Raw genomic sequence first — 27,288 nt, forward strand, 5'->3', positions numbered from 1 at the left:
TGTGATAGCATAATATTAACTACGAAAAGCAAGTCAGTCACTGAAAAACTAGAAATTAATACACTGAAACATTAATGGTTGTTTCAGTTTTTAGTGGTGGAAGTTAGATGAAGTTTTTAAAATTGAAACTTCTTATATTTTGAAAATTTCCTGCATTAAAAGTGTATTTTTTCATATTGGAAATGGTAAAAATGATTTTCTTTAAATTAAGAACATGGAAAAGACAGAGGGCCAGAATCCTAGCCATTGTTTCTCAATGCAGTTTGCTCATAAGAAACAGTCACATTTGGGGAAGGCCAAAATTAGCAAGCTAAACTAAGACAAGTGACACTGAGAATTCCCAAGACTCTTTTTCTTAAATTTTCTCATATTTGTGAAAACTTTCCTCATCGTATATCTAATAAAAGGAAGGGAAGAGGGAGAGAAATAAAACAGAACTATATATGCACTTGAAGTAGGATGAGTGAGGCACGAGATGCCCTCTGTTTTGCCCATCAACTGTTTGTATAACCTGGATACACTTTTTCGCTAACTGATGAGTTCCTTAAAGCCTTAAGGAGAAGATCAAAGATCTGATTGTAACTTACCAGAGTAAACACTGGCTATAGCTACTTGAAGAAGACAGAAGCAGGCAAGAACAACTAAGGACTTAATCGTTGTACCTCAGAAGAGTTTAAGTTCCTAGAAGTTGGAATTGTACCTCTTTAATGCTGAATGAAAGCACAGCACAAGTAGTTCAGTGAACTCAGAGACTAAATTCTGTTAATGGCATTACTTCAGATTTTAAAATATATCCGGGCAAATAGAAGAACTTTAGCAGGGGAGTCATTTCCTTCTTGATCCTTCACTTACGATCGTTGATTACTGTGTAGTGGGCACTTGGTTAGCTGCAGATGACAAACAGGTGCAAATCTGCTTAGGCTCTGTTTGTGGGGTGAGGAACTTAGGGCTGAAAAATCATTAGGGTAATGTTAGCACATGAGCTTTTGCAAACCAAACTAAACTTATTCATCTAAGGGACCACTATCCATTTCAGAGAAATACTCAAGGGAACTCTGTGCCAATCCATGCCAATGACGTCTGCCAAGAAATAAGATGATTTAAGATATATACATATAGATATATGTTTTTAGAATCTACGTAAATACACCTTCAGTTGAATGATGCCAATAGTAAACCTTGCCATTTAGTAAAACTTCCTAAAAGGTTAGAAACAAGAGGTAGTCTAGCATGCTAGTAGACAAAATGGATGTTAGTATCAAACTGAATTCAAGAGTCTCTGGTCTTTGGATATCTCAAACTCTTTGGTCCCCTTGACCCTCACCCCTTAGTTTCCAGAGCAGTTGTGGCAACTGGCAGGAGAGTGGGTAAGTTATGGCTGTCTAACACTGGGAAACTTACTTTTCTTGAGACTCAAATTCCTCGTTTGTAAAATAACTTACTGAATGATAAGCAGTTGCTTAGTATCTGAATGGTTAAATTCGAAGGTGGTTACTTGTGCTCTTACCATTGTTAATGTACTAGTGAGTAACTTTAATTAATTAAGAGTTTCAGTTCAAAATGAGATGATAGCTGGGCATGGTTGTGCACACTTGTAACACTTAGGAGATAAACTCAAGATCAAGAGTTCAAATCCAGGTGGGCATGGTGGAGGCTCACGCCTTTAACCCCAGCACCAAGGCAGAGGCAGGTGGATCTCTGTGAGTTCAAGGCCAGCCTGGTCTACAAAGAGTTCCAGAACAGCCAGAGCTACACAATGAAACCCTGTCTCAAAAAAAAAAAAATTAAAAGCCAACCTGAGATACATAGTAGGACTATGTTTCAAAAATCATGATAAATAAAATAATATGAATAGCTTTCTTACCCCCTTAGCATTTTTTTTGTCAAGATGACTCCTAAAGGGACTTTCTTTAGATATTCAGTTACCATTCAGTTGTAGCAATCCTAGTGTGTATCTAGCTCATTCTTATCTCAGTTTATAGCCAACCTTTTACCCTCAGACATCAGCACTAAGAAATTCCTGATGTAAATATAACATTATCTTTAAAAGTTATTTTTTTACTCTTGGCAGCGTTCATAAAAAGCATCATTTCCTGTTTAGTTTTTTTCAATTGCTTTATGACTCATAGACTTTGAACCTGCCTAATCTCAAATGAACTTTCTCTTGAGAACAAGGTTAAATCAGTTCAATGAGCCTGTGCTTGCTCATTTCTGTTTTTCCAGTTTTTGTATTATTTCAGGTGATATATCTATTTAAAATATACTTCCATGAGCAAAACGCATTGTTCTAGTACATTGTTGGTTACATCACATTTTACAATTGAAATGTGTTAGTAAGTACTTTTCTGAAAACGTTTGCCTGAGGGCTTCCCTCACTCATTCAACAATGTTAACAACTGAGAGAGTACCTCCTAGATGCTATATGCTGTCCTAGAGTGCACAGTGTATAATGACAAGCAAACAAAAGCCTCTGCTGGGGTATATTTGTTCTTGCATCTAGGCAATGAGACTGAAGCTTAATAAGTGATTCAGTGTGTTCAAAGATGGAAAGTGCGCTGGGGACAATGGAAAGGGGACGGAGTCTGGTGGCAGTAGGTAGGGAAAGAGGCCAAAGTTGAATATGGTCAGGGGAGACCTCACTGAGGATGTGGCATCTAACCAAGATAGAACAGAGCTGTGGGGAGTTTTGAGTGGTGCAGTTAACATTTTAGAAATCTTCAGAAATGAAGACTTTTAACCTTGTTTAACGTGGTTTCTACTATAGGATTTCTCACATACCAGCGCTTCTAGATGTTTGGGCTTGGAAAGAACATAGAGATCATCTTTCGCAGTCCTGCATTCCGCTGAGTCTCTGAAGTGCTAAAGAACCAGTGCCCCACGGACAGGTAGGAAGGTGGCTTTGTTAACAACACAGGCTCTGTGACTTGGAGCTTTCAGTTCTAATGGTCAGGTTCCAGCCTGGCAAGTGTGGGTACGTGTTGGGAGAGGGCAGTACTGGTCTATGGCTGTTTCCTTTTCACATCAAGTTTCTCTCATCTTGACTCTACTGTGCTATTGATCAGCTAAGCCAGCCCATTTTCCTTGCCACTCCTCAGGATCCCCTAGAAAGGCTGTCAGGACAGGAATGTAGATTATAAGGCAATCTATTCATCTTTCTAGCATCTGCCTGCCATGTACCTAGGATTCCAAGCCTGGATAATTATGGTAAGAAGTTTATTTTAATGTACAATATTTGAAAAAGAGTGAAATAAATGTTGCTCATTACAAGTTGCATTTTTAGTCTAGTGATAAATTATGTCTAAAATATACAAAATAATATTAACATAGAAAATGAAGGATGATGCTAACTACAGTACTCTAAAATAAATTATAAAACCTATAATTTATTCTGTGACTGTCTTGAGGTCATAGATAAATTCTGATTCTTATCTTTCCAAGAGGGGAACTCTGTAATTCTGCCAAATATTTGAGTGTGAAGTCTCTATTGTTTGACATAGTATGCACACATCAAACTGCAGTATGTTCATGTTTAAAAAAAAGCTTTATTATACAGTTGATAGTCTATCATGTGTGTTCCATTTTATGTGACCACTGCATATTACAATCAGATAGTTCTCACCAAACCTGACACGTTGTCCTTAGAGTCAACTTTTTTCTTATTCTCTATCAACCTTGTTGTTGCTTGAAACAATAAATACAATGTACAAGTTCTGATGTATGGGGCTGGAGAGGGGCCTGAGTCAGGGGTGCTGGCTGTGCAGGCATGGGGACCTGAGCTTAATCCCCACACTCACGTAAAAAGCTAAGTGCAGAGCGGGCATTGATCGTGCCTGAACTGGGGGAGTGAAGACAAGAGGGCCTCTTGGGGTTGGTGGCCAGCTGGTCAAGAGGAATCAGCGAGCTTCAGGTTCTGTGACTCGGTCTCAGGAAATAAGGTGGAGAACAATTTAGGAAAACACCCAACCCTGATCTCTGGATTCTACATGCATGCACACACACGTTCCCTTCATCTCCAAATTCCACACATGTGCACACACCCTGCCACTTGCACGTATGTCCACATGTATGTATATGCACACCTCTCCCACACAAAGTTATATGGTAGAATTTGCTGCTTGCGTGGCATAATAGCATTCAAACATTGAACCTATCTAAAGATAACTCTTAATTCTGTCCCAGACTGTGCTTCCCTTTTAGCATGCACCCATAAGCACATGACACCATCATCTATCTGGGGTCAGGATCCTTGACTCCTCTTTCTTCCTCACTCTGTACATCCAGTTAGAATCCATTGTCTTTTTAAATAATAGCACTAATTGTCCTAACCATTATAACCACCATGCTCTTTTGGGCTACTTTAAGAGTATCATAGCCAGAGATGGTGACATATGCCTATAATTCCAGCATGTAGGAGCTAGAGGCAGGAGGATCTGGAGTTCCAGTCCATCTTGAACTACACAGTGAAATCCAGTCCTAAAACAGAAAAACCACAATACTTCTTTTTTCTATATCCCCTTTAGTCTTCTAATTCTTTTTCTACACAATAGTGGAAGTTATTTATAAAATACATACAATACAATATCATGCTCCTTGAGCAATGGTTCCTTGTTCCCAGGGTAAATCCAATGCCCTATATGATCTGCCTTCTCCTTGGCTTTCCAGCCTCAGTCCATTTCTCGACTTTCAAGATCCAACCAAATCATTGGAGTTTTGCTCTGAACTCAGTTATTGCTATCTTCTCTCCTGATACCATCTTTTTCTTCTTTTCTGTGACTCAGCACATGCACTCTTGTACACACACACACACACACACACGCACACGCACACGCACACGCACACACACACACACACAGAGGAGTGGGGAGGGGGAGAGTTGCATCCTTGGCCTTGTCAACTGGCAAATAAGGATTCATTCTTTAGGCTTTGTTGAAAACTCACTTCTCTAGGGAAATGTTCCCTGTACTCAAATAGGTTTGGTCCAACTGATAGCTCCCAATTCATGAAGTACCTTGTACTTCTCTCTCCTACTACGTTTATCACAAATTGCACTTCTATCATTACAAAATGGATCTTTCCTATTGAATTATGAGCTTTGTAAGGGCAGAGCATCTCTGTTTTATCCATTTCTGTTTTTCAGCACAGGAAGCATATAGTAGGAACTCATTGAGTAATTACCAAATTAAGGAACGACTGAAGTGCTGTGAGTCTCCTCTTGTTTTCCTTTCTCTATATCCTACTGGTAACCTATGTTTCGGTCATCATTCTACACTTTAGAATAATATTGCAGAGACAGTGGGAGAACATGATCACTATCATTTGACATTCTCGAAAGATTCCTCTTTGAGAACACAAATAAAATAATGTATCATAGCTTTTATTTTGTAATACTTAAAGCACATCTATATTCTTTGGTTTACATCTTTTTATATGGTGTAAAAATTGAGAAATTATGTTTAATGAAGGAACTGTTTTCAATTTATAACTTTACAACACATTTTAACTTTTTCATAGCATGCTACAGGTGATTCCCTCATCACAGATGTAAGAACTTTATAACTACAAAAATTTAACACATATTTATTGGTTAATTGTAGTGAATAATCTGGCTATAAGGAAAAATAAGTTTTTAGGGTTTTTTTGTTGTTTTTTGGAGACAGGGTTTCTCTGTGTAGCCCTGGCTGTCCTGGAAGTCTCTCTGTAGACCATGCTAGCCTTGAACTCAGAGATCCATCTGCCTCTGCTTCCTGAGCTCTGGGCCTTAAGGCATATGCAAGCAAACCAGGCTGTAAGTCTTTGTTCTCAGAGGAGTGTCTATTGCACTGGAGAAAAGAAAGTAATGATGTTAATAATACTGACCACTAAGTTGAGTATTTTCTTAATTTAATCTTGATATAGACTATGTTTTTTTTTTCATTTTAAAGAAGGAATTAAGATCCTGAAATGATTGAAATTTGAGTCAAGTATCACACAAAAATTGAAACTCTGTAACCCATATATTCTTTAGTTTCTTTCTAATATTTCCTCAGGTTCAGAATCAGAGTTGAGATTTTCTTATTTATAACGTAGTACTTAAATGCAAAACCATCTGGAGTCTGAATTTCTCTTTTTGATGTTTTCCTCAAATCATTAAATATTCGTTTAAATGCATTTATATTTGTGGTGATTTGAATGAAAATGTCCCCTATAGGTTCATAGGGAGTGGCATTATTGAAGGTGTGGCCTTGCTGGAGGAAATGTGTCACTGTGGCTTTGAGGTTTCAGAGGCTCGAGCCAGGCCTAGTGGCTCACTGTCTCTTCCTACTGCTTGCAGATTCAGATGTAGAACTCTCAACTCCTTCTCCAGCACTATGTCTGCCTCTGTGGCACCATGCTTCCTGCCATGATGGTAATGGACTAAACCTCTGAACTGTAAGCCAGCCCTAATTAGTTTCCCTTTATAAGAGTTGCTGTGGTCATGGTATCTCTGCACATCAATAGAACTCTAACTAAGACAATATTGTAGTTTGAAGTGTATCACTTTGTTGTTGGAAAGAAACTTCAAATTTTCTTCATCAACATGCCAAGGAAAGCTATTCAATATCATGAAGACTTCAAATCATCTTGAAAAGCAGTTGTTATTGTCCAAAGTAAAATTTGGCTGGCCAGTGAATAAAACATTGTATATTAAAATAGTTTGATGAGTAGGTTTCTAAGTTAATTACTGGATGACTCAATACTCCAGGTGGCCTTGGAGCCTGGTAAGACAGGCAACTAAACCCAGAAAGGTGTTCTCCTAGTCTCTAAAAGGAATGTGTGATTGCGGGCAGTCTGGGGTGAGGGTGTGGACCTTAGTCTAGGTGTCAGTGTTGTGCAGTCTCATATAGTCATTGATGTTCTGTGGAATATAAATCAAGATAATGCCTTGTGTGCTGATTCATGATTCTAAGTATTCTAGATAAATAGAATGCTTACCTAAAGACATACCAAGACTTACAGAGCTAGTAGAAATATATGTAAATCCTCACATTTATACTTGGTGGAAAATCACATGTCCTTTCTAGTTGCATAGTGGGCAATCACTTGCTGCCATGGGCATAAAGGTAAGGACACATCTTACATGAATGAGTCTCCAGGACATACTAAAAACACAGAAAAACAACTAAGCTTTTGAGACTGACCAGTCCAGAATCTATCTGTTGGACTTAGATTTCTCTTAGATTTTTTTTTTACTATTTTAACATATAATGATCCTGTATGTTTTATCCTGGCAATCATATGTTGTAAAATATTCCAGAGTATTTCCATTCTGATTCACTATATGTAGGTTTAAAAGCAAACTGTCTAAAGACAGTCTATTTCCTGGTTCATTGGGCAAACTTTACCTTAGCTCTTTCAATACAATCATTTTGGCCCTTTGCAGTTTATTTTTCAGAAAATGCTAGATTGGGTTATGGCAACCTTATTATTTTAAAAATGTCTTGCCTCAGATATAAAAACTGTTTTTTTTAGTAAAACCAGCATCTACAAAAAGGAAATTACCAATGTAGAAAGGTTCCTACTTTTCTATGATCCTGTGAAAATTTCATTTCCTTATTTCTGAGATCTTAACAAAATTTAATATCTTTTTTCCTTGACCTTTGTTTTGACCAAACAATTCTAAATAATTTTACTTCATGAAGCTAGATTTCTTCTCCCAATCAAAAACTTAATAAATGAAAACTGAAGTGTGATACTTACATTTTGCAGATTACAACATTTCTTAGTTTATGACATTAAGTTCATGAGTGACCTTATATCACAAATATCAGACTAAAGATATTCAAGGTATTTGTTGCGTAAGCAGAGTGCTGTAATCTAACATAAAACACACTAAGATGTGTTAAGACTCATCCTTTTTGTCTTTTTATTTTTATTTGTTTCTTATCTGTCACACTGTAAGTCAATAAAGAAAGAAACTTAGTACCCTGTCCAGCTTTATAATCCTCAAAAGTCTATGCACACAGTACAGGCCCTCATAAACATTGCCTGAATTAAGCTGTGTAGTATGTCTAGTTGACAGAAGGTTAACAGAGGTCTAGGAATGAGGATGGTAAATATGAAGATTCTCTAGAACAACCTACCTTATTGGACTCCTTGCCTGTTATCTCAGTCCCTTCTCATTCAAAACCAACCTTACTTATACTACTAGAGGGACAAATCTGACCAGGAAATATTTCATTGACCTCCAAGAACCTAAGTGCTACACCGAACTCTTTGCATGATACACAATGGCTCCTGAATTTGGGTTTCCATTTCCTGTTTCTGTGGTAGGATACCTGAGTGCAGGAGGCCATAGAATTATACAGCAGGTGACAACTAGTGTTTAATAGCTTGACCCACCAGATGACTAACTCTGTGTTGGGGAGCCCCACTAGGCAAAGTCCATGGGGTCACTGGCTGTGGAAACTGGTTGCTTTCTGTCTGTGACTTTCTCAGGTGCCACCACTCACCTCCCTAAAAAGAACAGCTGTGGGGTTCTTCCCACAGCCCATTGGTAATGTGTTTTACATCTTTGGGCACACATATAGCTGTGGATGGTCAGGAAGATGATTTCTGTTTAAGCTGCATAATTCTGATGATTAGAAACAATACTAGAATATTTTTCATAACTGACACAGGAAAGTAACAGTATTCTCAGTCACAAAGACAGCTAATTTTAGATTTCAGAACAAATTCAAAACAGACTAGCTGCCCCTGCAGAGAATACACAAAGACAAGTTCCCAGGTGTTTATTGCTGAAGCAAGGTCAGAACTGAGACAACTTTGGTAGACATAACCCGAACCCTCTGCAACAATTGACTTTCTGCATGTACCCCAACCACTCAAAGTTCAGCCAACTACTGTTATTGTTACATCCTGAATTTCAATGTCATTCTCTGTCTAGGAACACTAATGACTAAGGCAACATGCTTGGCCAAGTGTTACTCACTGGCCAATCAGCATGACCTTCCTAGCCTGAGAAAAACTGTGACTTATCATGCGTTATGAGAATGGGTCAGATCCTGAAACTGTAACATATAATTTTCCAGAGTTTGGCTGTGAGAGGAGAAGGAGGAGTTAGAGAGTGTGTGAGTGAATGTGTGTGTGTGCTGAAAAGGAGATGTAGCTGAATCTGCAGGAGTAATGTGAGAGAATGTGGAGAGAGAGACTGTGTGATAGTGTGTGTGTGTGTGTGTGTGTGTGTGTGTGAGAGAGAGAGAGAGAGAGAGAGAGAGAGAGAGAGAGAGAGAGAGAGAGCTGTGTGAAGGAGCTGCTGCTATGTAGAGGAGCTGTGTAAAGAGCTATCTGTGAGTGTGTGTTAGAATGTGTATTTAGGTGCAGAGGAAGCTGAGGAAAGAGAATGAGCAGGTAGGCAGGAGAGAAAGCAAGAGAGATTTTCAGAAAGAGATTCTGAGATGTATGTATGTAAAGAGAGAAAAATATCATCCTGAGTGAGGTAACCCAGACTCAGAAAGACAAACATGGTATGTACTCACTCATAGGAGGATAGTAGATGTGGAACAAGGATGACTGGACTACTACTCACATCACCAGGGAGGCTACCTGGAAAACAGGACCCCAAGAAAGACACGGGGATCGCCCAACGATGGAAAAATGGAAGAGATCTACAAACGAATGGAAACACATGAACTATGAACCAATGGGGTCACCAACTGGATCAGGCCCTCTGAATGGGTAAGACAGTTGATTGGCTTGATCTGTTTGGGAGGCACCCAGGCAGTGGGACCTGGTCCTGTGCTCATTGCATGAGTTGGCTGTTTGAAACCTGGGGCTTATGCAGGGATGCTTGGCTCGGCCTGGGAGGAGGGGACTGGACCTACCTGGACTGAGTCTACCAGGTTGATCTCAGTCCTCTGGGGAGCTTTGCCTGGAGGAGGTGGGAATGGGGGGTGGGCTTGGAGGAAGGGAAGAGGGGTGGGAGGGGGGAGAACAAGGGAATCTGTGGCTGATATGTAGAACTAAATTGTATTGTAAAATAAAATACCCCCCCCCAAAAAAAAGAGATGTAGCTGTATGGAGACAGTGAGATTTTCAGAAAAAGAGACTTTTAAGATGAAGTAAAAGAGAAAGTTACCATCAGAAAGCATGTGTGTTTCCTTATTGTTCCTTCAGATAAAAAAGGTCTAGCCCTCAGATAGATAAGAATTTTTCCTAAGCCCTTGCTGCATTCATGGATTTTTTGCATATCTTGGGTAGCTGGAATCTGACCCTACAGCTACCAATACCTGAGAGCCAGGGAAAAGAAACAGAAAATAGCATGTGGGCCAATCTACACATAAACTTGTTTACATCTCTTCTGCAAACCCCTCCTTGCTTAATATGCCATCCCAGAGACCTTAAAGGAAGGACAGAGAGACTACCATGTGGCTCAGCATCACCCCGAAATAGCCTTCCCTTACTTAACAGCTTAAGGCTTTAAAATAACCAACAAATAATAATTTACCATGTACAGGAGACAAATAAGCAAGTTCTCCTGTGTTATCTGTCCAACTGCAGCTCCAACATCCTCTGCACGTCTTTGCTAATGTTGGTTGTACTCTGTGCTTGAGGTGGTGTTTTGCTTTCTCTTTTCTTTTTTTAAGTGGGTACAAAGAGCCTAAACAAGAGGTTCTTTCCTTGTTTTCTTTTTTTATTAAGAAAATTTTTAATGCATTTTACGTACCAACCACAGATCCCCCTCTCATCCCTCCTCCAGCTTCTCCCCAGCCTATCCCCCCAACCCACCCATCACCTCCTCAGAAAAGGTAAGGCCTCCCATGGGGAGTCATCAAAGCCTGGTACAAGAGGTGTTTTTCTTATGTCCACAGGTGACCATTCTACTCAAGAAGTCCTTTATTTTAACCACCTATGGTACCCATTAGATATATCATGTATGTGAAGAAATGATGCATGTACTTTTTTCCCACAGGGTCTCAAGCTAAAGATGACCTTGAGTTTCTGATCCTCTTGGCTCTGCCTTCTTAGTCAGTGCTGAATACTGACTCCATGGCCTTACACATGCTAGGCAGGAAGCACTCTGCACACCTGCCACATCCCTACCCCATCAGTGTTTTGTTTGTTTGTTTTGTTGTTGTTGTTGTTGTTGCTGTTGGTTTTTGTTTTGTTTGTTTGTTTGTCGTTGTTGCTGTTGTGGGTTTTTTGTTTTGTTTTGTTTTGAGACAGGGTTTCTCTGTATAGCTTTGCACCTTTCCTGGAACTCACTCTGTAGACCAGGCTGGCCTCAAACTCACAGAGATCCGCCTGCCTCTGCCTCCCTCCCGAGTGCTGGGATTAAAGATGTGCGCCACAACCGCCCAGCCCCCATCAGTGTTTTTAAATTATTGATGTAGGTGTTTGTGTTTCTCACCTGTCTACCAAAACCTCAATGGAAGAAAGTGTTTTATTCATTTTTGCAACCACAATATAATGTGTCCATGGTGAATGATGAGTACATGAAATAAGAGGTAAAACTAGAAAAGAAAATTAAGGTTCACTTCACTGATTTAAGAATAATAAACACATTTTATGTGTCAAGTATATTTAGTACATTCGTGAACAAGGCATGAATTGTTCTCTGAAGGAGTTTATAGATTAGTGAGTAAAGATAAAAAGTAAACAAATACATATGTGCAAAATGTATTGAGATGGAGATAAGTGCTATGGAGACAAAGCAATGAAAGAAAATAAGGACAGCCTTGCTGTTATTTATCTCTCCTCCCCTAATTAAAGCCTCCTCTTTTCACAGTCTTGCTTGAATCGCTTATACCTAAAGAGCCCAGGAATATGAAAAATTGTATGCCTATAGCCTCATAATGGCCTTGAAACAAGCTACTTGGCCCTTTGCCCTACATTCTTCCAGATGGGGAAAGCAGTTAGAACAGACCCAGGCTATGTAAACATCTTGAACTAACCCCTGTAACCAGAGGTTGTAAATCATGAATCCAAGGGTAGAGACCATAGGAGTTGTAGACCCTAACCCTAAGAATGCTTCCTGAGAGGACCTAAATCCCCGACATGTACTCTCTGCCCTGTGTATAAACTTTGGCTATAAAAAGATGCTTGTAGCCCCTCATCGGGGTCACAGAGTCGAGTAACTCTCCATGACCCTAAGTAGTTAGAAGTTGTTTTTGTTTCTCATGGTGCTTTTAACAAAGTTGCTTCTGGTTTATAGACTTCGGTGGTCTGCTCCCTGTTATTTGTGCAATTCCAGGACCCAAGAGTACCCTGCTATTCCATCTATACTGCTCCCGCCATGGTCTCTTTTCACTTTGCTGACTTCTACAGTTGTTTCAGGATATGTAATCTCTTTAGAAGATTTGGATGTAGGAACTGCAGATAAAAGACACCACGCAATGGTCAGTTTGGATTACCTGACTCAAGACAATCTTTTCTAGTTTCATCCACTTAACATTAGAGTATCTTTCCTATACCTATGTCCTGTAGGGTAATGCTTATGTTTTATTCTGGTAGTTTCATTTTCATATTTAGGTCTTTGATTCACTTAGAGTGACTTTTTGTGCAAGGTGATAGATATCTGAGCTGACAATGTTTCCCCCAAGAGCCATAGACTATCTAAAAAAAACCCCAAATCAGGCATGAGAAGCCTCTTTTTGAGATGTTGCTCAGGGTTGTCCAAGAGATCCCCAAAACATTATGATCTATTGCTGTTGCCTTGGTTGCCTCTCAAGATTGAAGTCTCTATTGCTGAAGACATCAGGTTCTTTGGACTTAGGACCTTGTGGACCTGAGCTGGATCTAATCTGAAAACCTCATTCCTGAGGACTAGTGTCCATGATGCCAGACAGTACCATGCAAGCTTCCAAGGGAGGGCAGCAACCAATAGTCCTATCCAGCTATGATGCCTATGAACTACATTGACCAATGCGGCACAATAACCCTGTGGGAGCCCAGCTGGGAGACTGGCTCCCACATTTTATGCCAGGGTACTCTTTAAGAGAGGGGGATAAGAGATTTAGATAGAAGGATAGAGGGGAGAGAAACAGATAGAAACACAGGACAGCCTCGGGAGGGCCTGGGTCATTATCCACCAGCCCCTTCTGTCTTTTCTAAAGGGCTATTTATAAGAATGACAAGTGGTGGGGCAAAGACCTCCCCCTAGCTCAGCCAAGCATAGACCCTTCCAATCACCTAGTAACCATGCCTGTGGTCAAGCAATCCTTTAATGCAGCTCTGCTGGGTAGAGCAAGCTCAGATCTTACTAGGAAATGTTTGTGGGCCTCCACAAAACTCTAAGGGCACACATACCTTTGCAATAACCAGCAGCTTTCTAACTGGACTTAAGGCCTGCTCAACAAGAAAGAGTACTGCACCTAATATCAGAAACCTAGCCAGCTACCTGAGGCTGTTGCAGTCAAGGATTTTGGAGAAGAATCTACAGCTACCACTTTACTAAACCAGTATAATTCTAACTACATTAGAATCATACCCACAGATAATGTAAGTCTCACCCTTCGTCAAAGAAACATCCTTTTGCAAGACTGAGACCATTACAGAAAACCACAACTGATCAAAATGCCAAGAAGAAATAACTGTGTAATGCCCAGCCCCAACTGATACACCTGTAATATAACTAAGGCTTAGGGGTCCTAGCTGCAGAAATGGTGGAAAGACTGCATGAGCTAGAAGAACATGAGGTCTGCTGTGAGATTGCTTCTCCTGGAAATGTGAGAGAAGCTACACCCGTGATGTACATCAAGATGGCTGCCTAAATAAGAACTGAACAAGAAAGATACCAACAGACATAAAAAACATGGGGGAGCCTCATGGGCCCTTAACCCTACACAAAGAGCTACAAGCAACTAAGAAGTCCCCAACTGGTTATTCAACATCAAGTGGTCAGTCCTGAAATTATATACATATAAGTAGCATTATAAAAATCGAACAAATTGTACTTAGGAACACACACACACACACACACACACACACACACACACACACACACAAAGAAAGAAAGAAAGAAATAGAGGCCATGAATTTGAGATAGAGCAAGGGGATACATTGGAAGGGTTGGAGGGAGAGAACAGAAGGGAGAAATGCTGTAATTATATTTTAATTTTTAAAAGAAAAGGAATTCAGAGGAAAGACGTTTACAATTTAAATTGTGTGCCAGAGTAAGTGACCTTCTGTAAATAAAAGAATGAGCCCTGTTGGTTATCTACAGTACACAGCTCAAAAGCCCTGAGGCAACAGCATCCTAGTCATATTCAAGGGTGAGTGGAAAGCTAGAGTGGATGAAACGGGGTGACCAAAAAGAAAGAAAGAACAGGAGATGATATTGGAGAAGGGATATGTTTATTAAATCCTGTACAGCCTGGTAAGTCATTGCAAGGACTATGACGTTAACTGTGAAGGAAAGAGAAAATGCAGATTTGGGAGCAGAGGAACTACACAGTCTTACCACTCTGCTGTACTGGCCTCACATTCTATCTAACGCAAGTTGCAAATTTGTGTAATAGTTGTTAAGGTAATCTATTAATAAAATGCAATCAAAAGGAGGAGGTGAGCAAGAAGTCATGTCAGATTCTCTAGTATGGAAACTTGACAAGGTATAGTTAATTGTGCACTGGAAAATGATTTTGGAATATAAACTATAAAAAGTAAAGATCACCGGGCAGTGGTGGCGCACGCCTTTAATCCCAGCACTCGGGAGGCAGAGCCAGGCGAATCTCTGTGAGTTCGAGGCCAGCCTGGGCTACCAAGTGAGTTCCAGGAAAGGCGCAAAGCTACACAGAGAAACCCTGTCTCGAAAAACCAAAAAAAAAAAAAAAAAAAAAAAGTAAAGATCTACAAAACCATCCAGATGGTGGTGATGGAAATCAAAGGAGTAAGCAAAACTAACTTTATTTTTAACTCCTTTTAATTGAAGAGAGGGAGCCTAACAATTATCCCTGTGTTTAGCTGTGTTAATAAGTATGTTTGTAGTAAATTAACTAGCAAATGAATACTATGAACTAGTAAATTAGCATGTTGGCCACTGCAGTATAAATGTAACAAGTTTTAAAGAGAGCAGATTTTTTTCGTGTGTGTGTGTGTGTGTGTGTGTGTGTGTGTGTGTGTGTGTGTGTATTGGTACACTCACCCATGGGTATTTGTTCAGGCCAGAGGTTGATGTCAGGATGTCATTCCTGGGTTCTACATCTTGGTTTTGAGACAGGATCTCTTACTAAACCTAAAGATTGCTATCTTGGCTAAACTAGATGGCTAGCAAGAGCCCTGGGATCTGCCTGTCTCTCCCACCCAGGGCTGGGGTTCCTGGCATGCACTGGGCAGGTGGTGCTAAATTATATAGGAAAGCAAGCTGAGCAAGCAGCCGAGAGCAAGGAGTAAGCATTATTCCTCTGTGCACCTGCCTCAATTCCTGCCTCGAGTTCTTGCCTTGGCTTCCCTAATGGACTGTGACCTGGGATTTGTAAGCCAAATAAACCGTTTCCTCTCCAAGTTGCTTCGGGTCATGGTGTTTTATCACAGCAATAGAAAGCTTAAGTGAGATAATTAGTAAAAGAAGTTTATTGAGATCTGCCAGCTTTGTGGTATATTTAAATAGCTCAAGGCCTTACATGTCTGCTATCTGTCACTTAAGTGAAAATTCAAGCATAAGCAGGATAATTTGCACCCAAGCATTCTTATTAGTCTTTAGAGCCAGGTAAGATAATACAGTTTCAACCACTGGAGAGTCTGGTGCATCAGGATCTCTTGAACATAGGAACTGGCAATACAGAGGCACCCTATCTAGCAAAACAAACAGACCTCAGCCACACAGGAAATTAGTGTCTCTTCTGAAATTTACTATGGGCTTTTAATGGAAAATAATGGCCGAGGATTCTAAAACTTTGATGAGATACATGCCAACTGGAGATTCTCTCACATGAGGGGAGAATTTTCCAGTAGCTTCAGCTGTTCTGAGTTAGAAAACATCTAACAAAGGCATATGACCTTATCACCTAAAAGCACAACCCTGGAAGGGCAGCAGAGTTTTTAGCACAGCTTGGTTTGCTATAGGAGACTGCACGGTACAGCAACCTGTTATCAGGGAACTAACGACTCAGGCTTTAAAGTAAGAAATAGTTTCTATCCACAGAGACAAAAAGCAACCGACCAATGGAAAAAATAACCCAAACCTCAGGTCATTAGTGAGATTCTAATGAAGTCTTGTGTGCATTTGAGTACTGCCAAATCATTGTGGACAGCACCCTGCCTGCACTGGATGTTTCAGCCACCCTCCACATCACCCAGGTGACCATTTCAAAACTCAAATCTGATCTTGTTAATCACTTCTTTCCAACCATCTCAAAGACTTCTTGTTGCTCTTAGAAGGGTGATGAAAATGCTTAGTGTGATCAGTGAGCCTGTGTATAAAGCAAATCCTATCTCTAGGATTTTTAGCCTTGTAACCAGCCCCCTCCCTTACTCTGAGCTGCTTCCATATTAACCTCAGGCAGCATATTTCCTGGAGCCACAGGCCACTTGGAGATGTTGTTCCTTTAGCCCGGATACTTCCTCTCAGAAGCTCTTTCTTAGCTCATTTTCCTTTTTCCTTTACCTCAGCCCAATCATTAGCTCCTGCCCTGTCAACCCAGCAGGGCTGTGGTTTGTTAAACTTCAAAAGCACAATTGACTTGGTCTTTCCCAGAGCACCCAGATAATAACAGCTCAGCTGACATCTGGATTTCAACCTCAGGTGATTCTGAGCAGCAAACCAACCAGACTGTATGCAGCTGACATCTGACATAGAGACCATCCAGCTAATAAATGGATGTGTGTGAGATACTGAACTGGTGAAACTTTGTATATGATGAAAACTAACAACCATAATGCACAGTCTTCCCGATGCCAAGAAGTAATTCAGAAGATAATAACATTATTATCAAGGTCAAGTTTGTGAGCCAGGATGTATTAAATATCACCTTGGGTAAGATCTGAATGATGACTCTCTAGTTAATTCCTTTTATTTATATTCACTAATTGACTGAAGTAAATATATTTGGCTAAATGTCTAAGTTGAGTGATGTAGTTAGTCAAGCTTGGAACATTAATCAGAGATTTTTGTGGATATAAGTTCATATATAAATAAATATACACACATATATACATATATATGAATAAATTGACCCCAGGATTTCAAGAAAGAATCATTACTATCATATTCATGCATTTAAGCTTGTATATACCAAATTTACTGTGAACATTGTAGATTAATGCTAAAATAAAATTTTATTCTCTTGATTTTATAGATCTCACAAGAATTTTCTTAAAATTTATTTTAAGGTAATAATTACAATTTAGTCATTAGAATTAAGTCAGAATTTTCTTGTATCATGACTGAAAATCCCATTTAGAAATTGGTATTATTAGTTTTCCTAGTATTTTTTTCCTATATGGTTGCATAGGTGAAATGTTTGATTCTAAAGTTAAAACATAAATTGTGATAAGCTTGTTAATATCTGACCTACAGAATTTTGTGCTTGAGGACTTTTATATGTTACATGTATAATTTTATTTCTTTTGATGTTGAGGAGGAGATTGGGGATAATGGTGTACAAGTAAGAATGATGTATCCATTAGCATCATAGGATTCCTATAGGCTGGATTTAGTATCTATGTTTTCACATTCATCTAAGTGAATCTTATTTTTAGTGTGTATGTGTATGAAAGCGCTGTTTGCGTGGATGTGGATGTGCACCTGGGGGGTCAAAGGTCAAACTTTGGGTATCCAGATATCTGTAGTTCCTCAGAAGCCCTCAACTGTTTTGTTTTTAATAGAGGTCTATTGGTCTAGATTTTGCCAATCAGCCTAGGCTGGCTGACCAGCAAGCCCCAGGGATCTGCCTGTCTCCACCTCCCCAATGCATTGCATTAAACCAGGTTTTAATTTTTTTCGAGACAGGGTTTCTCTGTGTATCCATGACTGTCCTGGAACTCACTCTGTAGACCAGGCTGGCCTCACAGAGATCCACCTACTCTGTCTCCTGAGTGCTGAGATTAAAGGAGTGTACCCCCACCACCTGGCTTGAACCAGGTTTTAAAAATACGAGTTCTGGGGATTGAACTCAGGTTCTTTTAATGGATTTAAATATTATACAAATACTCAAAGAGTGAACTGAAATATTTACCAAGAGAAGTTAAAAATAGTGTGAAAACTTATTGAAGTTCTATAGTAGGAGTATACTATATACTAGATGTAACTGATTTTTAATCTTTCATTTCTTGTTTCCAGATTAGTAATCTGGAAAACACTCAGAACATGTCACTCAAGGTAAATGAGGGGGGAAATTCTTATCAAATGAGGCCCCCAAGTGGCAGTTTAATAACTGTCCATGTAAAGGCAAATGGATTCTTACCGTAAAAGGTTGTTAAGCAAGTATTTTGTCAACTGAACCCACTAAAAGCGATGGAAATTAACATCGTACCCTGGTAATTTAAGGTGAAATTTTACTGTTTTCAGCCAGAAATACAACTTTAGAGTACAAATGACATGAAAGCGCGCTTGATGTCCAAAATCCAGTCTCGCTTTATTTGTTCTAAAATGACTACTCACTTTCTTCCATGTGCTTCCCTTCCAAAGCTGCCAAACAAGGTTGCCTACAATTTAACTTCACATCTCTTCCCATTCCCTACACCTTTTTTATAATATTTTTATTTTATAATTAATTTAATTTTACATACCAGCCACGGATTCCCCTGTCCTCCCTCCTTCCACCCCTTAGCCTTTCTCCCCCTCAATCCACCCCCCATTCCCACCTCCTCCAAGGCAAGGTCTCCCCTGGGGAGTCAGCCCAGCCTGGTGGATTCAGTTGAGGCAAGTACACCTTTTTGAGACAGGTTCTTACAATGCAGCCTAGTATTCAATTTCATCTATGCCTTCCCCAGAGGCACAGGTCTCAAATGCTTTGTCCCCACCTGGTGGCTTTGTTTTGGAAGGTTGTGGAAACTTTGGGTGGTAGGACCTACTTGGAGGAGACAGGGCACTGAAGGGGGGCCCTCATCTTATTGCTGGCGGATGTCTCGTCACACTACCTTCTCTCAAATTTGATGTCAGCTTTAATGCTCTCCTACAGCCCCCACGCCATGAAACTTCTGAAACGCGGACCCAAACAAACCATTCCTCCCTCTAACTGTCTGTGTCAGAGATTTTGGTCACAACAACACAAAGGTAATCAACAAAGCAAGGTATTCCTTCTACCTAAGTCGTCAGAATTCTGGGATTACAAAAGTACGCCACCATCCTTTGCTCTAGAAATCCTCCTCGTCCTCTTCATTAATTAATTAAAAGGATGCACAACCACCGCCCATCTAGAAATTTTCTTCATAATTAATAGTTTTGTACTCTATTCCTTAGACACTTACAATCTCAGGTTTAAAAAATGATCTCCAGTTTGAGTTCTATTTGTCATTGCTAGTGTAGAATTTTGCCAAGACTGGCTGCATAGTCCATGCATCTGTTTTCTGGTGGCTAGTTCTGAAGTCATACCATTAGGCCAGCAAGAAAAGACAAGACGTAGCTCCTAGGAGGGGAACCTCCCGACAAGCATCTATGTCAGTCGAACAGACAGGGAATATTTGACAAAATGCGTATTGACAAAATCACATACCCCTGTATGTGGAAACTTCACCTGCTTTTAGTCATGTGAAAAGTAAAGTTTATAGCCTAAGTTGTTTCATTTTAGAAATGCATAAATATTTGCTGTAATATCTTAGTCAAGATATGTATTTTCCCACATATATTTTATTTTAACATAATTACATTTAATAAAGAAGTGAGACTTTGTCCTGACGATTTTAGGTTTTCAAATTTTTAAAAATCTGAAGTCTGGACATAATGGTTTAAAGGCAGGTCTGAGGTGAGTGTCAAGAGGTCACAGCCTCAAGCCAGGAGCCTCCCACAGGCAAGGCCGGAGAGAAAGTGGAAACTCTGCAAAGTGGTCCTTCCAAGCTGTGTTTCAGGTCTCCCAGGCAACATTTCCCTCTGACCTTGGTCAAACCTCCCAAGGCTCACTAGCTGCTATCCAGTTCAGATCTCAGTACCCAGGCTGCACACTCACACAACACTCGTTCTTCTATGGCTGTTCTGGAGACTGACCGGGAAGATAAGGGGAAGGGAATCAAGAATGCAGACCTAACCAGACTCATGTGACGTGAAATGCCACGGGCACATTCCCTGATGCCATTGTGTCGATCTTTGTCAGGCTCCACGAGGGCGTTGGGACAAAAGGAACCCCTCTCTTCTAAGTAATCACTTCCCAGCCCCCTGCGCTGTGCTGTGCCGTTCTCCTGCTGGGGCTACGGAGGCTCCAGGACCAGGAGTCTGTCATGAAAATCTGAGACTTAGCCTCGTCAGGGGTGCTTCGGACCAGAGTCGCTGTGGATCGGGCGCACGGAAGCCGGCTTTCCACCATCCGCACCAGCCCACCCGCTGCCCTGCTGCCGGCACACTGACGCCGCACGAGCGGGCTCCGCGGTCTGACAGCGGCCCACGCGCCGGGGCGGGGCTTGAGCGAGCGCTTTTAAAGGCGCCCGGGCGGGTCCCGCCCCCCGCCTCCCGTCATTGGCTGTCTCCTGCGCGGCCTCGTTCCCATAGGTGCAGGGGGCGGGGCTGCGTGCGACAGGCGTGGGGCCTCACCTCCGCGGCCCCGGCCCTGCTGGGAGCGTGACGCGCGGGCAGGCTTGCGGAGCTGCAGGCTCGCCGGCGCGCTAGTGCGGCGTCCCCGGGGAACCCGCACGCGCCTTTCCGGTGCACGGCGGCGGCGGCGCGCGCGCGAGGGCGGAGGTGGCTCGCGCGTGCGTGCGTGTGTGTGTGTGTGTGTGTGTGTGTGTGTGTGCGCGCGCGTGTCTGTCTCTGTGCGTGTGTGTGTGTGTGTGTGTGTGTGTGTGTGTGCGCGCGCGTGCGTGGGTCCTGGGGGCCGGGCGCGGGTGCCCCATTGCCTCCCACACCCTGCCTGCTCCTCGGCTCCTTCCTCGGTCCCTCCCGCACCGGGGGTGGCGTACTGAGAGAAGGCCGCGCGCGCGCGCGCGGGACACAGGTGTGCTCGGCGTGCGGGACCGCCGGAGACAAAGGGGGCGCGGAGGCGAGCCCGCCATGGCCTCCCGGAGCCTGGGGGGCCTGAGCGGGGGCCGCGGCGGCGGCGGCGGCGGCAAGAAGAGCCTCAGCGCCCGCAACGCTGCGGTGGAGAGGAGGAACCTGATCACCGTGTGCAGGTGCGGGGCTGCGGGCGCCGCGGGGAGGAGGGAGGTCCCGGGGCTGCGCAGCCGAGCTCGGCCTCTGCCCTCGCCGCGCCCCGCGGACACGCGGGGGAGCCGGGCGACGAGGCCGGGGACGAGCCTGGGGTCGGCCTGGCCAGGGCCCGGGTGGAGCCGGGAGGATCTGTTTTGACCCAGCCATCCAGTGTCTGAGCAGAAGAGGGCGGAGCAAGAGCAGCATCCAGCCGCTGGAGAAGTGGCTGAAGTCGCTCCCTCGCCCCCCAAATCCGAGTGCGCTGCTCTCTTTTTCGGTTGCTGGCGTGTGGTCTGCACGCCTTTCATTCCGCGCACATCCGTGTCGAGTGTTTAAGTCTCCTCAACTACAGTGCCGGTGCTGCTTGTGGGACTGTGTCTTCCCCTGGCCCTAGGAAGCCCTCCAGTCAGTCATGTATTCGAAGATCCGCCTTTCCTTAAATGATTCCTGATTGTAAATGTATCTCTTCCTCTAGGAAATATAGAAAAATATAACCACTATCTATACATCTGGAATTCAAAGGGAACTGATTTTGAATAAGCTGATATATTTTAAGTCTTATAAAAATTCTAGGCATCCATTTCTTAGGAACCACTCAGTCAATAAGCGCTGTTAAAATTATTTTGTTCCGTCATACTGTTTAATCATCAACCATGACAATTACCAGGTAAATGATGAAACCTTTCCCTCCTCTGCGTTTTATGCCTGTATTTAAATCATTTTTCCTCCCGTAAAAGCGTGCCTAGCCTCTTAAGCAGATTGTAGTAGGAGTTATATTCAGTATTTAAGCAACTTTTAAAAAGTTGGATTTAATGAACGCTTATCTATCAGGAAGACCTCCACTCACAGTTTGCATTATAAGTGGTAAAATAGTATGGACTTTATTTATTATTTGTGCTGTGTAGAATACAACCTTTTAGGACAGATAGGCTTTATTAAATTGAGGCAAATTTCTAAGTTAGGTACATAGAAAAATAAGCTAGGTGGGTAGTTTTATCTTTTTTTTCTTTCTTCTTTCAAGACAGGGTTTCTCAGTGTAGCTTTGGTTGTCCTGGAACTCAGTCTGTAGACCAGGCTGGCCTTGAACTCATAGAGATCCTCCTGCCTCTGCCTCTCAAGCTGGGATCAAAGGCGTGCACCACCACCACCGGCTGGATAGTTTTATCTTTAACAGTTATTAAAATGATTTTTTTTAAGAAGTGAGGATAGTTCCAAAACAGGTTTCAACCTAAACTGTGCTTCTTGAGTCATTTTCAAAGCTCTAGCAGAGGTGACATTCTTGATGACTTGACGTTGGAAATTGGAAGAAGCTGATCCAGTGGTAATGTAACTGAGTTCATAATAGATGTTGTCATTGACTAGTGTCTTGAATACCTCCTCCCATTTTCTTCCTTTTTTTTGTCATCTGTACAGTAATGCTGGACTAGATCATTGGGAATTTCAAGTGATGGACTACCTCAAGCAATGTGTGATCATGCTTGGTTCTGGATGTTTCCAAATATGAGCTGGATGATAATGGTAGAAAAATATTTATAGCAGCTAGATGAGGCACATGCATTTTTCTTTAAACGTTTTAATTGCACTGTCATTTTGTGATTTTTTTATTGATGTTCTGGAAAAACTGAAATTTATAAAACCAGAAAAAAAATGAAACCAACCCCAACCCACTACATATTGTATCTTATACTTAAACAGTAATGCTTTTTCCCTCCCTTAAAAAGTTAGGTATAGTTTTAGTTTAGGTTCAATGCCATTTCATAAAACTACACAATTCTGTAGATTTAAAACCATATAAAAGTACAATATTGTTACTGTTTTGGATTTTGAAATTAGGCTGTGTGGTTATGTAGGATAGTCAGGAAAAGAGCTGAATTGAATTTTGGCTCATTATGATTGTGTGTTTGTGTATATAATTACTTTAGTTTGTTAGAGAAAACATTTATGTATTGTATACTAAAACTATTGTATAGTGCTTGTCTCAGCAAATAAGTAAAGTTTTTAGCATATTTTCCATAGCTTGTACTGCAGAGAAAGTAGGTCATTTGAGAACTCTAAATTTTCCACACTCAACTCCAAAATATTTATAGACCGAGTTTAGTTACTCTATTTTGTGTAAAGAATCTCTATTATTTAGAACTTTGAAACATTAAGGCACTTTCCCCCCCACATTTCTCCTCCCCCTTTTTTGATACATGGCCTTGTTGTGTAGCCTTAGCTGACCTGGAACTTGCTATGTAGATTAGGCTGGTCAAGCTCATTGAGATCTACATGTGTCTGCCTCCTGAACGCTGCAGTTTCAGCCATGTGCACCATGCTGGGCTGGCCAGTGGGCTTTTTAACTTGCATTTTTAATTTCATGTATGGATGGTTTGCTTACATGTATGTCTGTGCACTCACTGTATGTGTGCATTGCCCTCTGAGGCCAGAAGATGTGTCAAATGCTCTGGAACTGGAGTTACAAATAGTTGTGAGCTCCCGCATGGGTCCTGGGAATCAAACTGGAATCCTCTGAAAGAGCGGCCGGTTCTCTGAACCACCAAGTCACTCTGCAGTTCAAGCTCGTCTTTTTAAACGGATAAATTTCTTTCACCTTAGTTCTACTGGCAATACAACTAAAATCTAACTCATCTTTCAGTTTATAATGTTATATAAAATACTAAAACATTCATGTTTAACAATTTGATTACACACTTAGAAATAACATTTGTCAAACTTTTAAGTCAGTACTGGCTAGTTTTATGCCAACTTGACACAAAGTTAGATCCAGCTGTAGGCAGTCCTGTAGGGCATTTTCTTAACTAGTGATTGATGGGGGAGGGCCCAGCCCATTGTGAGTGGTGTCGTTCCTGGGCTGGTGGTCCTGGGTTCTGTAAGAAAGCAGGCTGTGCAAGCTATGAGCAAGTTAATAAGTAGCTCCCCTCAATGACTTCTGCATCAGCTCCTGCCTCCAGGATCCTGCCCTGTGTGAGTTCCTGTCCTGACTTCGATGATGAACAGAGATTAGTGTAAGCCAAATAAACCCTTTTCTCCCCAACTTGCTTTTTGGTCATGGTATTTCATTGCATCAGTAGAACCACTAAGACAGAAGTTAAATGGAACTTCTCATACAAAAAAAAATCATACTTTTCCTGTCTTGTGGATAAAAAAAGACAAGGGTGATTTAAGAAGATGGTATACAATAAGTTAATCAGGATAGAGACAAATGATGATTTCATAATTAAAGTACTTTAATAACATGAAACATCATTTTCTATATGTCAAGATATTATTTCAGAATACCAGTATTATTTCAAGTTAGAACAGTGCCTCAGCTCTTTAGTGTGGTCAAGGAGTTAAGAGCTCATATTTTATATGTAACTAATATCCACTCTGAGCTTAAAATTCTTCCATCATCTGTACTGCTTCCATCAGCATTTCCTGTGGAATATAGTCTCTGTATAATGAAGCTTATAATTTAACACACAAGAAACAGTGTTTAGACATTTTAGATAAATTGCTTATCAAAAGAAGAGGTTGCACATTTTTCTACCTTTAGAGAAGAATGTTATAACTACTGATAACTGTACTCTGGATCTGTGTCTGTGAATACATGCACTGTGCAGTGGCTGTCCTTGGAGACTCTTGAGGTACCCTAGTGTGGTTTGCTAAATGGCCCCATAGATTGAGTTTAGAGTTCTTTGTTTTGGCTGCCTGCTATTTCTTCCCATTGACTTCACTGTTGTTTGTTTAGGTGTGCTTCTGGAATCCCTTTGCTTTACACTTCACATCTTGGCTTGCTCACTGTAGTTGTGGTGAACTAGGAAATGTGTGCCCAGAGGCACAAGTTAGCTGAGAGAACTTTAGCAGTCTTAGCATTTTTAGATATTGGATAATCAGTGGGAAATGTCTTGCTCCACTTGAACTTTGTAGGAGTTCCAGTGTAGGTATATGAACTCTTACTGAATGTATTGACAACAATATCCTTTAAGCATAGTAACCTATTCTTTATTACTACTTGCTTGAATATGCCTTGTAAGAGTGACCATACCTTGGTATGAAGAATATCAAAAGTTATTTTAATCATGATATATGTAGTAGGACATTGATCAACATTTTTGGTCAGTCCATATCTTCATAGAGCTTCTGAGTATGCAGAATGATTTGTGCCATACTCTTCTATTGCCAATGGCTGTTACCCAGTTATACACAGATTACTTCAGTGTTCATTGAGAGTTAAGATAAGCAATCATAGGGGGGGTGGTTTCTTGATGCTATTGTGAGGAGCAATGTGTATCATAAGGGTAGCTTACTTTGTGAACACTTCTGTGAGAGAAGGACCTGTCTTATTTCAATGTTAACAGTTGCCTAATTCTAGGCAGTTGTTTTATTTACATTTATTGGGCACACTTAGAACTTTCTTTGTCCTAGATAGCTGACAGTGTTAATTCTGTGGCCAGGTTCTGAAAGATATGTGATAATTCATTCAGCTCCACTATTTTTCTACATTTCAAATATAATTAAAGGTCAACCTCAGTGTCATTCCTCAGGCATTGTCTACCCTGATTTTATGAAATAGGGGCTATTAATGGCCAGGAGGTCACCAAGTAAGCTAGACTGACTGACTAGTGAGCCTCAGGGATCCTCTGCCCTGCCTCCCCAGCCCTGGGATTACAAGTACAATGCACCATGCCGGAGATTTTTGGTTGTTTTCTGGAGATTGAGCTTACAAGCCGTGCACTTTACTGACTGGCTATCTCCTCAGCCAGAATTGTATTGACTTAAAACATGCATGTTAAAAAGTACACAGAGTGTAAACATACTACCCATGCACTTTTGTTCCTCCTGTTTGTTGACTTGTTTTCCCTCTACAGTGAGAAAAGAATTCCTTAATTATAAGGCAGTCTGTAAATTTCCTTCATGTTAATACTGACCATCTTAAGTCTACTTCCTCCCAAGTAATCGAATACTCTCCTGTTTTCTTCTAAAGCTCTGTCGTTTTGCTTTATGTATTTATATCAACAATCCATTTGTAGATTATTTGTATTTGTGTGTTAAGTGTGGTAAACCAGGATTAAGTATTGTCCTTAAAAAATCAGTTGACCTAGTACCACTTATTGAAAAGATCATATTTTGTCTAATACCTCCAAGTGTTACTTTTGTCTTAAGTTAGGTCACAGGATCCTTCTGCCTCTGTTCTGGGCTCTTTCTCTAATTTCATTAATCTATTTGTTTCTCCTTGAAATAATATCTTACTGTCTTAATAACTATTATTAAGATTTATAATACATCTTGCTGTTTGATAATAAAATTTTCTAGCTTTATATTTGAAGATCATCCTACCCTTAGCCCTTTGCCAGCTAAATTATGTGATCTACTTATCAGTTTCCATGAAAAACAATCTGTGTGTTTAAAAACTTTACAAGTTTTAAAACGTGTATAATTATGTATTGTGCTCATTTTATGTGCCTCCATCAACCCCTCTTATCTCTCTCATGCTCCCCACGGAACACTTTTTACCCAAGAAATCCCCTTTGTATTTATATGTGATTTGTTTGCTTGCTTTGTTTTGTTGTGGCCCACTGAATTTAGTTAGGATTGCTTGCATAAGCGTGGATGTGCTGTCATTTACCTGAATATGGGCATCTTAACAGTAGATACACCACTAACGAAAATGACACCCTTCTTCCAGCAACCATTAACTATCCATAGGACTCTTGGATTTTTCTTATGTTTGCATTTACTCTATAAAGCAGTTTTTGGTAAACTTTCATATTTGTAACATTAAAACATATATGTTCAATAAACATAATAAATGTTTTCATATATTTAAATATTCTGTTTTTCTCAAAAATAGGTATTAATTTAGAATATATAAGCATTAAAAATCTCTTCTTAAATTTATTCTTGCATACTGAATATATTTTTATATTATTATAACCAAAACCATTGCATTTTCCCCCTTTTTGCTGGTATGGAGACATAAAATTGATCTTTAAACATACTACTCTTGAATCTATATTCTCAAGTAGATTTATTAATTCTGGCAGATTTTCTATAGGTTTAAAAAGATTGATCAAAAGTCG

At 40.8% G+C, this 27,288-nt stretch overlaps 2 protein-coding genes across 3 annotated transcripts in view; one reads left to right on the forward strand and one right to left on the reverse strand.

The window, feature by feature from the left end:
* The window catches only part of Abcb1 (ATP binding cassette subfamily B member 1), a 159,845-nt gene that overhangs the window by 82,772 nt on the left and 49,785 nt on the right, over positions 1–27,288 (reverse strand). The window lies entirely within an intron of this gene.
* The window catches only part of Rundc3b (RUN domain containing 3B), a 164,974-nt gene continuing 158,587 nt past the window's right edge, over positions 20,902–27,288 (forward strand). For both annotated transcript variants that reach the window (XM_059257287.1, XM_059257288.1), the window contains exon 1: positions 20,902–21,210. In XM_059257287.1, the coding sequence (XP_059113270.1) occupies positions 21,092–21,210 (119 nt within the window). In that variant the 5' untranslated portion in view covers positions 20,902–21,091. The remainder of the gene's footprint in view (positions 21,211–27,288) is intronic.

The sequence above is a fragment of the Peromyscus eremicus genome, chromosome 3 (genome assembly GCF_949786415.1).
Source record: "Peromyscus eremicus chromosome 3, PerEre_H2_v1, whole genome shotgun sequence".
Classification (NCBI taxonomy): Eukaryota; Metazoa; Chordata; class Mammalia; order Rodentia; family Cricetidae; genus Peromyscus; species Peromyscus eremicus.